The sequence below is a fragment of the Jaculus jaculus genome, chromosome 12, assembly GCF_020740685.1.
Source record: "Jaculus jaculus isolate mJacJac1 chromosome 12, mJacJac1.mat.Y.cur, whole genome shotgun sequence".
In the NCBI taxonomy this organism is placed as follows: domain Eukaryota; kingdom Metazoa; phylum Chordata; class Mammalia; order Rodentia; family Dipodidae; genus Jaculus; species Jaculus jaculus.
The window spans coordinates 57059417-57073970 of record NC_059113.1 but is presented as its reverse complement, the minus strand read 5'-3'; the positions used below and the strand labels follow the sequence as shown (position 1 = coordinate 57073970).

The following is a 14554-nucleotide window of genomic DNA, read 5'->3' as shown; positions in this document are numbered from 1 at the left end:
CACAATTTTGTTGTTGTTGTTGTTATTCAGTAGTCCCTTGAGTCAGCATCAGAAGTGAAAGTAAGCGTGGAAGTCCAAGTTTAGTACTCTCTGGTTGCAGATGTAGACAGCCTTCATGACATGACTGTCGTGGAAAAGAATCCTACCAGGCACTTGTGGAAACCCCATTCCTTGGGGTGCAAGAGATGACTGTGGACACTGGGCAGCAAGTGGGGAGCCAATAGTTCTGAACCTGTTTCTGAAAGCATCTGACGCTGCAAACTGATGAATTCAATGGGCATGTTGCAGTCAGGTTCACATTGCTGGCAGAAATCACCCAACCAAAAGAAGCTTCTGGGAAAAAGAGGTTTATTTTGGCTTGCAGGCTTGAGGGGTAGTGCCACAATGGCAGGGAAAACGATGGCATGAGCAGAGGGTGGACACCACCCCCTGGCCCACATAAGGTAGACCACAGCAACAGGAGAGTGTGCCAAACACTGGCCTGGGGAAACTGGCTATAACACCCATAAGCCTGCCCCCAACAATATACTGCTTCCAAGAGGTGTTAATTCTATTTCCATCAGCTGGGAACCTAACATTCAGAACATCTAAGTTTTTGGGGGACACCTGAATCAAACAACCACATTCCGCCCCTGGCCCCCATAAACTGATATCCATACATGATGTAAAATACCATGCACTCAGTCCAACTTAAAAGTTCCCATAGCTTTTTTTTTTTTTTTTGAGGTAGGGTCTCACTTTGGTCCAGGCTGACCTGAGATTAACTATATAGTCTCAGGGTGGCCTTGAACTCACAACAATCCTCCTACCTCTGCCTCCCAAGTTCTGGGATTACAGGTGTGTGCCACCAGGCCTGGCTGTTCTCATAGTTTTTATGAATTCCAATGATGTTCATACATCCCCATAGTCCAAGCTTTTTTAACTGAGGCATAATACCAAAAGATAACCTCAAAAAATCCATAATGGCACAAAATAAACATTCACACTGCAAAAGATGACATTGGGTATAGCAAAGAAACATTCAGCTAATACAAGATTTAAAACAGCCAGGACAAACATTAAACTCTGTAGTTCCAAGTCCAACAACTTTAGCCAGTGACAAATCTCCAAGTCCAATAATTCTAACCAGCAGCAAGTCTCTGGCATTTCAATTCCGCCCCTCCAAGTAGGCTACTACAGTTCTGGAAAACTTCATCAGGGCCAGCAGCTACTTAGCAGCCATCTTGTGGTCCCGGCATCTCCACTGGGTCTCTACTGCAATCTACTGTTCATCCTTATGGCCCCATGGGGTCCAGAGAACCTGCTTCACACTGCCCATGGCCTTTCCAAACCACAAGACCATGTTGCAAACTCAACGACTCTCTCTTTACTGCGTTTCTTATACTCCACAATACCAGGTAGGGTGCCAATTTATTGATGGGGGGGGGGAAATAAAGCAGACTTTAAAGAACAGGACACTCCTTGAGCCCTCAGGCCCCTCCAAAAGCGTCTACATTCTTCCTGTTGCCCCAGTGCAGGTTGGCTGGCCCAATCTCAAAGGTTATAATCTCTTACTTGCAGCTGAATGGGCAGCAATTTCAGCCTAAAGATTTCTTTCTGTACCACAATCCCTCTGCTCACACCAGTTCATTTCTAACCAAAGCAACCCTGCACAACTTCTCAGGACCCGGGCATAACAGCAAGCTTCTCACAGAAACTGCTAGCCCAGGCCAAGCAAAGCTCTTTCTCACCCTCATAAGCCAAACCTCACAGTCCATAGTTCTTACTGCATTCAGGTCTTTCAACTCTGACCAGAATAGTCCATCAAGCTGTACTTACAGCACTGCAAGGCATATCTTAGGCCAAGGTTTCAAATACTCCCACATTCCTCTTATATGCCAAGGTTTCAAATACTCCCACATTCCTCTTGAAAATCAGCTCCAAAAGGCCAGAGCTACACAGTCAGGTGTCTAGCAGCAATCCCACTTCTTGGTACCAATTTACTGTTGCAGTCAGGTTCACATTGCTGGCAGAAATCACCCAACTAAGAGAAGATTCTGGGAAAAAGAGGTTTATTTTGGCTTATAGGCTCGAGGGGAAGCTCCATGATGGCAGGGGAAAACGATGGCATGAGCAGAGGGTGGACATCACCCCCTGGCCACATAAGGTAGACAATAGCAACAGGAGAGTATGCCAAACACTGGCAAGGGGAAACTGGCTATAACACCCATAAGCCCGCCCCCAACAATACACTCCCTCTAGGAAGCATTAATTCCCAAATCTCCATCAGCTGGGAACCTAGCATTCAGAACACCTAAGTTTATGGGGACACCTGATTCAAACCCCCATAGGGCACTTGGGGGCTGTGTTTCTACCCAAGGACTGTGAGGAAGGGGATGAGGATAAGTCACTGCACCTGAGTTATTGATTCACTGAGCACTTGGGGGCTGTGGGGAAGAAGGTGAGGAGTCTGACAAAGTCATGGACTCAAGGTCTGCAGTGGCGAGGTGGGAGAGGGGAAAGAGAGACACAGGCATTGCAGGGAACCAGATGACAGGGGCCTGGGAAACAGTCACTGCTCTGGGCTCAGTGTTGTCTCAATTTGTGATTTCTCAATGGGAGCCAGAAACAGGGGATCTGGCATTTTATGACTTTTAAAGCAAGCCAACTCACTCAGATGGCTAGGAAACACAGTATGGAATAGCCATAGCTTGTTTGCAGGCTCAAGGTAGCTTGTGGGCCCTGACTGTGACCTCTGGGCATACAGGCTCAGGTGGTTTGCAGAGTCTGGAATGGGGAGGTGAGATCTGACAGGAAAACTACATCATTGAATGGTTCAGAACCAGATATTATGGAGAATTTGACTTAGAGGCTATATCCCAGAATTAGCCAAAAGCAACAGCCCCAGAGGCTGGGGAGGGAATATAGTTTTGGTTTAAGGCAGCTGTGTTAGTCATGTTAGCAATAAACAATGTTAAAAGAGGAAAGATTTGTTTTGTTTTGTCTTGTTTGTTTTTTTGTTCATGGTTTCAGGGAGTTCAATCCATAGTCGCTTGGGCCCATAAACTTGGGCAGAACATCATGGTGGCAGAAGTGTATGGAAGGTAAGAGAGGTTCATTTCATGCCAGATGAGAAACAGAGAATGTGATGGAAACAGACTGGAAAAGATACCCTCAAATATGTGTCCCCAGTGACTTACTTCTTCCAGATAGATCTCAACTCCTAAAGTGTCTATCACTTCCCCAAAGCATGCCACAAGCTAATACCCAAGCATTCAAAACATAAGCTATGGAGGAGGGACCTTTCAGGTACAAACTTTAACAGCAGGGTTGACATCTAACCTGGACCCATTGACAAGGAGGTACTAATTATGACAACACTGGCATGTTCTTAAACTGATGGGTAAACAGCCACTAACCTTCTGAGCCTCCTCCTCATCCATACCTGCCTCTCAATATCACCACACTGCAGGATAACTATCAGCACAAAAGGGCCCTGATAATGGCTGGCTTAATCCATTCTGGTTGGTCAGTGGGGCAGAGCCTGTGCCAAAGCTGATGTAATTATCTTGACTCTCAGGCCTGGTGGCAGATGTCCTGCCTGCTTGGATTGGCTGCAGTACAAAAGACAACTCTTAGGAGACACAGGGAGGTAGGTGGAAGAGGAAGACAGGGCACCAGATCTCTGAGGGATTAGAGCCAGGACTTCTAATCCTGGGGCGCCATGTGACTGTCTTTTCTTTTCTCTGATCTTAGAGACCCGCCAAATTCTCAAACACCCCTGTCTGGAGCTACAAGCTCCCTAACCATTACCAAATTTGCCACTTGAGCCAGGTGTTCACTTCTCTGGCCCACATGTCAGGGGTGTCTCAAAGTGCAAGCTTGCCTTCTGCCACCAGCCTGTACCAGAGATGGTGTTGGGTTTGTTCAGGCCTGGAAAGACATCCGGAGAAACTAAAGATCCTGGAGTCATAACTGTACCTCCCACATCAGGCCCAGGAGCGAGGCTTTGTGCCAAGCTGCCCTACGTGGCAGGAAGGAGGAGGACAGAATTGATCAGCAGGTGACCTGACTGCCCTGAATGGCCTGAGGACCGAGGTGATGGGTAGGTGGAGCTCATTCTCACAAGTGTGATCCCTGGTGGAAGCCAAGTCAAGTACACGATGCCAGAGGAGTCCCCAGCTACCTCCAAAGAAGCCATGCAGTGGTAAACTTTTCTCTGCCACTGGCCCTCTGGGCCTTTCTGTCCTCGCTGGCTCTCACAGATCTTACACAGGCTTTTTAAGCTCTGTTCCTAAAACAACAAAGGCATGGCTTCAGACACGCCGCCAGCTGACAGCAATGACTACTGCCTTATCACTGCCATGGCAACTCATTAACCTCTTGCTATGCATCAACCATCGTGTGAAATGCTGTCATGACAGAACTGGGAAGGTCTGGACAGGTCACTGTCCCTCTTAGTCTCCCAGTTTCCTGTACTGTAAAATGGGGGATGACAAGTAGCATCTCTAGTGATGAGGATAAAATGAATTGATGCTTGATAAATCCCTCAAAATAGTTCGTAATGTAGGCAGTGCTCAATAAAAGTGAGCTCTCCATCACTAACATTTATTGAACACCTTGTACATGTCAAGTATATAACACGCCCTGGGGATGTCATAGGGATCATATAGAATTCCTTCATGTTGCCTGCAGCTAAGTGTGGGTGAGATGCCATTTAAACAGGTAATTACCATTCAGTGGTTGAAATGCTATCTTGGGGGAGATTGGGGAGAACAGAATATTTTTTATTTTATTTTTTGTTTCTCTCTACTCTTAAAATATAAGTTGTTATTATTATTTGCAGTAGAGTCTTGCTCTAGCTCAGGCTATCCTGGAATTCACTATGTAGTCTCAGGGTGGCCTTGAACTCACAGTGATCCTCCTACATCTTTCCCCCCACCGGAAGTGCTGGGATTAGAGGCGTGCACCACAACACCTGGCTAGAATATAAATTCCCTGATGGTGGCATTCTGACTTCTTTGTCCATAGTTGTGTCCCCAATGTCTAGGCAGAACTGGGACTCAGTCAACATTTGTTGGGTGAAAGAATGAGTGAGTGAATGGAGTGTTGTCTTAACTTCATCAGAAAGATGAAGTTTTACAGAATAGAAGTCAGGAGGGAGGAGAGAAAGGAGAAAGGAGTGTAGTGTTTTATGAACCCCATCTTTTCACAGAGCCAGTTGAGTGACCTAGAAGTTACTCTCCAGTCTGGATCCATTTTGCTATTAACATGGGAATAAACACCTTCCATGTGGCATGCCCTGAGGTGGGGGCGGGGAGGAGAGAATGAGAGAGCGAGGCTGAGACCCCTAGTGTGCTCACGCAGTTCTCAATACGAATGTGTTCAATTCCCTTCCTGCTCTTTGGGTCACTTGGCACCTCCTGTGTTATGGTATATGGAAGTGGAGAAGAGCCTTGGTCATAGCTGCTCAGAAGGGCTTGACTTCTTGCCCATGAAGGCTCCCAAGAAGATACATTTTTATGTGGAGAGAAGTGTAAAACCAGCACAGGAAATTCACAAGTAGTTGATATTTTGCCCTAAATCTTAAAACAGAGCTTATGAAACCACTTGGGATTTCTGCTTTGTATTCAAAGAAAGCCAAACCCTAACTGCAGCCAAACTCTCAGCTTTTACAAGGTCAATGTCTCAAAAAGCCCAGAAGGGACCTCAGAAGCCAAGAAGAGAGAATGACTCAGAGCCTGGAGTCAACTCACACATGCTTGCTCTGGGGGCACACTGCAGGGCATGGACCCAGCAGCATCCTGAGGGTGACAAGGGCTGTGGGAGGAAGGGGGGACAAAAAGATGAAGGTTTGCCTTTTAACCCCATGTGCATGCTCCACCCACGGAGACTGGACCCATCTCCAACCAGATCAGCTCTCCAGCTCTTTAGAGGTTGGGTTGAGGAGTCAGAGGAACTCACAATGCCCCCTATGGGCCAATACCCATCACACATACAGGTTTCTTTTCAGGTGGATCTCAAATACCCAATTTCCAATTTTAAAGGGCTATGGAAGGGAGAAACCACAGGAAATGTCCTATGGCACAGAGCGGGGCACTCTTTCTAAGAACTGGACATTGGCAGTCTCTTCGCCAGGAACAGAGACAGTGCTGGCTCAGCTGCTAATTGTGAGCTGTGGTGGTTTGGTGATTTCCAAGCCTTGCTATTGTTACAAAATAGCATTTCTGTCTGTGAGGGGGACAGGTGGCTGCTGGGGTTCCTGCACATGCTCTGGGCTCTGGGGTCCTGCTGGCCATGGCAGATTGGACCCAGCCTCTCTGACTTGGCTCCAGAACTCTGCAAGGGGCAACCCCCACAAAGGGCTGGAAGCTCAGCAAGTAGACCCAGGCAGCGGAAGCCCGCAGTGCTCAGGATGCTTTTGTGAGCCTTAGTAAGATATACTCTCCATCACCGAATTCACTTTATTATATATAAGAAAATTCACCCTGTTGCTGTTTATGTAACCCATTCTGGTCATTAAAAATCGTTCCAATATACTTCCCTTTGTACATAATCCCCTTATCACCCTAACCCTTAACCACTGACCCATTTTCTGTCCCCATGTTTTGCTTTTTTCCAGAACACCACATAAATGCCATCCTTTATGCCTGGTGCCTTTCTCTTGGCATCATGCTTCTGGGATTCTTGAACGTTCATTCCTTATTGCTGAGAAGTGTTCCATTGGGTGGTCATATCACCCTGTCCATTCACACATTGAAGGGTGTTGGGACTGTTTCCAATTTTGAACTGTTATGACTACAGTAGCCATTTAACCTCACATGTGGGCTTTGAATAGACACATAATTTTCATTCTGCCTGGGACTCAGTTACTAAGGCATAGGATATGTTGATATTTATAAGAAACTGATGAACTTTTTCCAAAGTGGCTCTACCACCTTACACCACATGCTGCCAACTGCATGAAAACTTCTGTGTGCCATCACCAGCCCCTGATATTTTTACACTGTCAGCTTTAGTTTTACCAAATTTTAGTAACTTTCAAAGGTACTTAACTTCTTTTTAAAGTTTGGAAATGCCATCTCTGTGGGAGAGCCACTCATCACTTTAAGAGCAATGTGCAGGTGTTGCATTGATTAGCTTCCTTGCTCAGCTGTGGGAGAGGCATGTACCTTTTGAAAAGGCGCCTGCCCATGCATCAGCACATCACGTGACTGCTGGATGGCTAGAGGAAGAGAGAGGGCCAGCATGCAGCATAGCGGGGTGTCACATCAGCTCTGGGCTGGACCTAATGCCCAGGGTTTTCATTTCAGCAATGTCCTTTTTCTCAGAGAAAGAAACCGTACTGAGTTGGGGAAGAGAAGGCATCTGTGGTGAGCATCTCTTGAACAAGGAGGGGCGCACAGCGTCAGAGGTCAGGGATGAGTGCAGTGTGTTTGGGAGACTGAGTGACTTCTGTGTGCTGAGAGCACAGCGTTGCCACATAGCGCCATGCTTGAGCGAGGGCGGCACCCTGGGGAGGTAGGAATAATAGTGTGAGGGCTTGGACTTACTGCATCTTGGGTGCCTGGTGCTTCGAAGGTCTTTATGTAGGCCAGTGAGCTTATTCTTCCCAACAGCGTTACACCGCAACACTAGTCACCACTTCCGCTTTGTAGACAAGGACGCCGGAGCAGAAAGGGATTCAGGAACTTGCTCAAAGGCAGTCAACGGAGATGAATCTAGCTGCTTGACCCTGCAAAACCTGTCCTGTAAGCCTCTACACCATAGCCCTAGGTTGTGGTGGGCACAATTATCAGTGGAGGAACTGTGTAAGGTATAAGCAGGAATTAATGAATAGATTCCAGCTGCAGAGATGGCTTACTGGTTAAGGCACTTGCCTGCAAAGCCAAAGGACCCAGATTCCATTACCCAGTACCCACATAAAGCCAGATGCCCAAGGTGGCACATGTGTCTGGAGTTCATTTGCAGTGGCTGGAGGCCCTGGTGTACCCATTCATAATCTTGCTGTCTCTCATAAATAAATAAAATATCTTTAAAAATAATAAATCCATGAATGCATGATCCGAATGAGATAGAAATTGTGTTTTCCTCTCAGATATCAGCCCAAAGGAGCAGAGCGCAAGGTGATAGGGTGGGTTCATCCGTCTTCACAAGACTCCAACTTTGGGTTCAAGGTCAACACTTTCATTTCTCACCTTCCAGTTAGTGGGGAGGAGAAAGGAACAGGTAGGGAGGAGGAATGACACAAAAGGTCAGAACCCAGTCACATGACCACACCAAGCCACAGGGGAGGCTGGGAAATGTGGGCTCTTTGGCCCAGAAAGCCCTTTGCTGAAACTCCAGAGCTATATTATTAAAGGGCAGGATGGGTATTGGTAGAAACCTAGCAGTATTTTCCACAGCTTGCGAACTATTCATTGAACTTTGTTCAACAGGCAATGCAGAACTGGCAAATGGCTTTTAAGTGGGAATGCTTCAAGACTAGACTTGGCTTTTAGATCAGTCTGGAAACTTGATTGGAGTGTAAAGGGAAGAGAGGGCACAAGAGCAAAGAGGTTTGTTCGGAATGCTCTTGCTGCTGCTTTGGTCCAGGTTAGGATCTTCGGGCTGGCTGAGGGAGCATGTGCTGGGGCTGGAACGAGTCACTCGTTCTCGGTGCCATCTGTCCAGCACTGTGTCTGGGCCCAGCACTGCAGGGATGCTCCCCCACAGCTCAGTGCTTGGTGAGTTCTCCAGGGCACCTCAAAGTGTGAATCCTTGGCTTCCCACACTAATGCTGGCCTCTTTTTATCTCTTTCTCTTGTTCTTAGGACCCCCGGAGCAAACACAAGTTTAAGATCCACACCTACTCCAGCCCCACTTTCTGTGACCATTGTGGGTCACTGTTGTATGGACTCATCCACCAGGGGATGAAATGCGACAGTAAGTACTTGATGTCTTGGAAAGCCTCTGCTGACAGGTGGGAGAGGCTGGAGGCCCTCTTTCTTGTGATTTAGGGTCCGAGTGTACAGTTTGTCCATCTTATACCTGGGTAGAGCAGTTGCCTGTTGCCCAGTACGGAGCCTTCCTCCTCACAACACCATGACTGAAATACCTACCACCAGCAGCGGAGCTCAGGACTCTGCAAGGCAGCCCTTTATGTCTGGCTGGGCTCAGCAGAAGTCCAGGGGCTTCCTTGTGCACATGTCAGGGGTAGCGGCTTAGACATGGATGGCCTGGCCTCTATCATGTTTCCAGGATAGCTTTTTCTCTTTTGGAAGGTGATAACCACTGGGCCATGTGTCTTCATCTTCAACAGGCTGCCAGGGCCTTCTCACATGGAGGTCACAGGGTTCCAAGTGCTTCCAGAGGGCAAGCCCCCTTGCTGAGCACACTGAGTCTTAGCTTATGTGTGTTGCTCCAGGTCTGTTGGCCATCGAAAGTCTCATGGCTGAGGTGCACAATCAGTGTGGGAGGGGCCATCCTTGACTGTGGACGTAGCAACTGCTGTGGTGAACTGTGCAGCCAGTGTGGTGGGAGACACGGGTGGCATAAACACACGGGCCGTTCTTGCAGCTGTGTACCCCAGCAGTTTGCAAAGCTGAAATGTGGGGTTGATGGAGACATGCACCCCTGAAGTGTCCCATGAGAAGAGACTGGCATTCTCTGGCCTGGCAGGAGTGGAGGAAGGCAGGTGTATACAGGATTTCACTTTGTCAAGCAAAGGCCTTGGTGGCCTATGGGGCTTCCAGAGTGGCTAGCTGGGTAGTCACGAGGTCAGTGGCTCTGACACAAGGATTCTGAGGCTCAGAGGACTCACAGTGGGAGAGAGTGGCAGAGAAGCCTGAATGTGGATGAGCCAGGAGGGAATGGGGCCACAGAGACCCACACATTCACACAGACAGAGACAGACGCACACATACAGCTGAACACAGGGAATAGTAAGGCTCAGCTGGTAGATAGAGACTCAGGCAAAAAAGGTGAGACTGGGCTGGAGAGATGGCTCAGTGGTTAAGGTGCTTGCCTGCAAAGCCTAATAACCTGGGTTCAATTCCCCAGTGCCCATATAAAGCCAGATGCACAGAGGGACACATGCATCTGGAGTTTGTAGTGGTGAAGCCCTGACGCACCTTTTCATTCTCCCCTCCTTGCAAATAAATAAAAAAGGTGGGACAGACAAGCGGAAAGATATTCAAAATGGTTAGATATGACATGGAGAAGTATGTTCCCAAGGTGCATGCAAAGTTAGAGAGAAAGACGCAGAGACAGGAACTCACATGTGGAGAGATGCAAAGAAGTTGAGAGTTAGAGCGAGATCAAGGGGCCAGAGGCAAATGTGGAGTGGAACACACCTGTCCCCAGACGCAGCTGAGGCAGTGAAACACACCTAGAGGTGGAGGAGCAGGGGCAAGGGACACATAGAGATGTAGGCACAGAGAGACGGGGAGAGAGCCACAGGGGCACCGAGGTGGGCAGGCCATTAGACACAGTGGACACATCAAAGTGGGGCCTCCAGCCCTAGGACACATGTTCCTTTCACCTCACGCGGTAGCCTGAATGTGTGCCGATGCGCCTGCCTCACAGATGGGGTATGAGGCGGGAGCTCGGGTTGGCACTAGGTCTCAGTCTCTGACTTCCGGTCCCACAGTCCTCTCCCCATGTTGTACCCTGGGGCTTGGATGGGCTGAGGAAGAGCTCCCCAGCATTCTTCACCAGCAGTACCCCGGGGTCTCCTGATACATGGATCTAGGGGCAACTTAGCCTGTCCTGTGGCTTCTCACATAAGGACCGACATTCCCATGACAAAGGCTCCTGCCACACCTCCTGGGGGCAGCTATCACTGCACAACCTCTGTGGGGAAGTCACCCACACGTTGAGTCAAACACATGGTCTCCAGGAAGGGTTGCACAGGGACATCTAGTATCACATGGCATGTGCAACTATTTATGGACTTGACTCATTGCCCTTACTCTGTGTATACATGTTTCCCTGTACTAGCTGTAGGCAACATGGTTTGCATGGAACATTACCCTAGTTGATGTCCTCTCATGGGATGGTTCATGGCCAGCTCCTGGCTGATGAAAAAAGAAAGTCAGAAGTGACTTAAGATGACTCTGAAAGGTCACCTCAACTCCAAGCTCTCATATGGCAGGCCAGCCCAGTCTTCAAAGGGCACTTTCCATGAGCCACATCCACATTTCACCCACTTTCCAGGGAACCCCGTCTCCAATCTACTAACCATCCGTACTTTAAAACTGGGAGGTCCCTGCATATGACAGCGTGACAACTTTGGGCAGGTGTTCCTGCAGAGCTCCCCACTGGGCTGGGCATGGCCGTGTTCTTTACTTGGCCAAATTTACATCTACCCACGCTTATGAGCACAGTATACTGGGCGTTAGAGTTTTCACAGCCCCTGAAGTATGGAGGTGCCCACTTCAGGCGGTACCTTTACCCTTTTGGGAATGATGACCTTGTTCTGTTTAGCAGGGCTTGGGGACAGAGTTGAAGAAGCCCTTCTAGGGCATCTAGGTCTTGGCTGTCCCCAAGCAAAGGAACAGGAAAGTTCCAGCTGGCCCCGGGTGTGGCAGATGCCTGCGGAGCCAGCCTGAGCGCGTCTGAGCCGAGTTTCTCTCTGCGCCCCTGCAGCCTGCATGATGAACGTGCACAAGCGCTGTGTGATGAACGTCCCCAGTCTCTGCGGCACTGACCACACCGAGCGCCGTGGCCGCATCTACATCCAGGCCCACATCGACAGGGACGTCCTCATCGTTGTTGGTAGGTGGCCCCGGGGCTCTAGCCTTGGCCCCATGGCTCCTGAGCTCCTCAGGAGTGTGAGGAGGGGAGGATGGTGAGGGGCAGGGTGGGCGTGAGGCTGCCTTTGACCCCCAGTATGCTACTTCACCATTGTGAATGTCCTCCAGAATGACAATGGGATAAAAAAAATTCACACTTAAGAGCCACACAATCAGGTTACAAAAAAAAAAAATCACAATGAAAATCTCAGTGTCTTAAGCAAGGTTATGATTTTGTGTCGGAGCGCATTCACAGTTACTCTTGGCCACACATTGGACACACCTGCAGGTGCAAATCCTCAAAGTTACGTGGTCAGCATCCCAGCTGGCTTAAGCTGACAAGACCACCCAAGTTTCCTAGGCTGCTTTCTTTCTTTTAAAAACTAATATAACTGACAGATAATTAATGTACGTGTTTGTGGGACGCGGTGTATTTTGACACGTGTACAGTGGGTAATGATCAAATCGAGGTAATTAGCGTACCTGTCCATCATCACAGACATTCATCACGTCTTTGTGTTGGGAACATTCTGAGGATTCTAACTTTCGTAGGCTTCTCCCCTCCCCTTGTCTCCTCTTTCTCCCACTCTTCCTCTCCTTGTCTGCTGGAGAGTGTGGTTCTAATTCCCTTTTTCACACAGCCGAGAAAGCATGCTTGGTCCTTCCTCAGACTTTTACAATGAGGCTATGGAGTCTTGATGACTAATACCAACTTTGGTAGATTTGTGTCTTGGACGGGTGGGAAGGGGATACACTCTGGGAGCACCCCGGGCTTTTCATGTAGCTGATTTTTTTTTTTTAACTTGACATTGGCTATGCAGGTCACTTTTCTGATATTCTGAGTACTTACTGCAGTCTGAACTATTTCACAGAGGAAGGACAGGTGGACAGGTCGTACAGCCAGCTGGGGAGGGGGAGGGGCAGTGAGTCTAGGGAGAGAAAGGAGGGTCCCTCTGCTGTTCCTGCTCTGTGTGAGCATTCGTGCTTGACTCCAGCCAAATTGAAATTCAGCTGAGCTGGACCAGTGAATACTCTACTGGAACCACAGTGCAACCAACACCAACTAGACTCAAGGAGACGAAAATGCGCAGGAATTCTCTCTCAAAGGCTTGCGACACAAACCGCTGTAGACTTATGTAACTATGTCATACAAACAGGGCTTCAGGAATTCATTATGAAGGAATTGATATTATAAAATGAGCTTGGTTCCAAGGTCCCAGGAGGGTTAGTAGCTCTGATGTGGTAAGCCCTGGCTTGGTAGGAGTTTTACCTACACCATATAAGAGTTGAAAAAATACCCCAGTAACATAAAATCCCTCTTTTAAACAGTAGTTTGTGAAACCCAGTGAGCTCCTGGAAAACAGTTCCATTCCATTACTCTTTCCTCCAAGCCTTGCAAGGAGACTGCCTAACTCCCAATGGGATGCTTTAGGCCCCCAGGAGAAAAATCCTATAATCATAAATTCAAAGGAAATGGCCCCTCACCCCCAATTGACTGGTCAAACCTCCTGATCGGTGGGCAAGAGACAAAAATGAGATTCTGCTGCCATCTAGTGGCTCAAAAATGTTACCATGGCAGCCACATGTACCTGATCACTGGATATAGCTTGCTCAAAACTGTTTCATGTTACGTCTTTCACAACCGCCTTGTTAGATATTCACTTCATGAATGAAGCATCTGAGGCCCAGAGAAGCTATACATCTGAGACCTCACAACATTGATGAAAATAAAACAGCAGATAACATGTGTTGTGTTTTTGAATGGGTCAATTATAATGCAAAGTGCTTATAGTCAATTCCTTGTTTAAATTTTTCTGTAGCACACCCGGAGATGGGTTAGTAGGCACCCACTTCCTCACCTAGGTTTGGTTGACTCTTAAGGACAGTACCAAGTTACTCTTAGTTTAAGTTTCCTCCTCTTCCCCTCCAGTTATTTATTCCCTTGTGGTTTAGCAACAGTAGCTGTTAGGGGCATTCCTTGCAGAGTCTTTGTTAAGATGGAAAGTTACATTATCCTTTCAACTTCAAGGTCAAAGTGTTCTGCTCATGCTCTGGCCTTTCAGAATCTTCACAAACCAATGACTCTCAGGCAGCCCCCAAGACATACCTGTGAATGGGGTGTGTTAGGCAGGGTTCTCTGAGGAATAGAACCAATAGAACGAATATTAAAAAGGGGATTTATTAGATTGGCTTACCCCATATGGGCTACATCTCAACACTGACTGTCTGCAAGCTGGGGGGTCTGAGGACTTGGCAGTTGCTCAATGCAGAAGGCTGGATGTCTCAGTGGTCACAGTCAGGCACTGAGCCTGGAGAATTCCTAGAGAGTTGCTGGTCTTCAGTCCACATTGGAAGGCTGATGAAGCTGGGCTGCAGGGTCCTCAGAGGATGGCAGCTTCAGGGTAGATGCATTCTCACACCAGCAAGGGGTGAAGGCCCGCAGACACAAGCAGTTCAGCTTTCCCCTCCGGTCTCTCCATATCTGCGCTGCCATCCGCAGAGCTGCCCACTCTGGGGGAGAGTCCTCTGCCAACCCTTCTGGCCCAGAGAGTTGTCTCTTAGTTGATTCCTGATTCTATCAAGTTCACATGGGTGTATTCATTCTCTGGATTTCCTGGGCTGCAGGAACAAGCTCCAGACTCACTGTCTTGAAATAAGCCTCTGCCACGAGGTCCTGGGGGTTGGAGTCGTCATGTCAGCAGCTCTATGAGGGGGTCTGTGCCAGGCTTCTGCTGGTCGCTGTCAGTCATTGGAGTCCCTTGGCTCTTTTGCCACATGCATTCTTCCCTAGGTCTATAGGT

General features: G+C 48.3%; 1 protein-coding gene across 3 annotated transcripts in view; it reads left to right on the top strand.

The window, feature by feature from the left end:
- Positions 1 to 14554, top strand: part of Prkcb (protein kinase C beta) — a 393262-nt gene that overhangs the window by 203896 nt on the left and 174812 nt on the right. For all 3 annotated transcript variants that reach the window (XM_004670196.2, XM_004670195.3, XM_045131080.1), the window contains 2 exons: positions 8793 to 8904; positions 11608 to 11736. In XM_004670196.2, coding sequence (XP_004670253.1) covers positions 8793 to 8904; positions 11608 to 11736 — 241 coding nt within the window. The remainder of the gene's footprint in view (positions 1 to 8792; positions 8905 to 11607; positions 11737 to 14554) is intronic.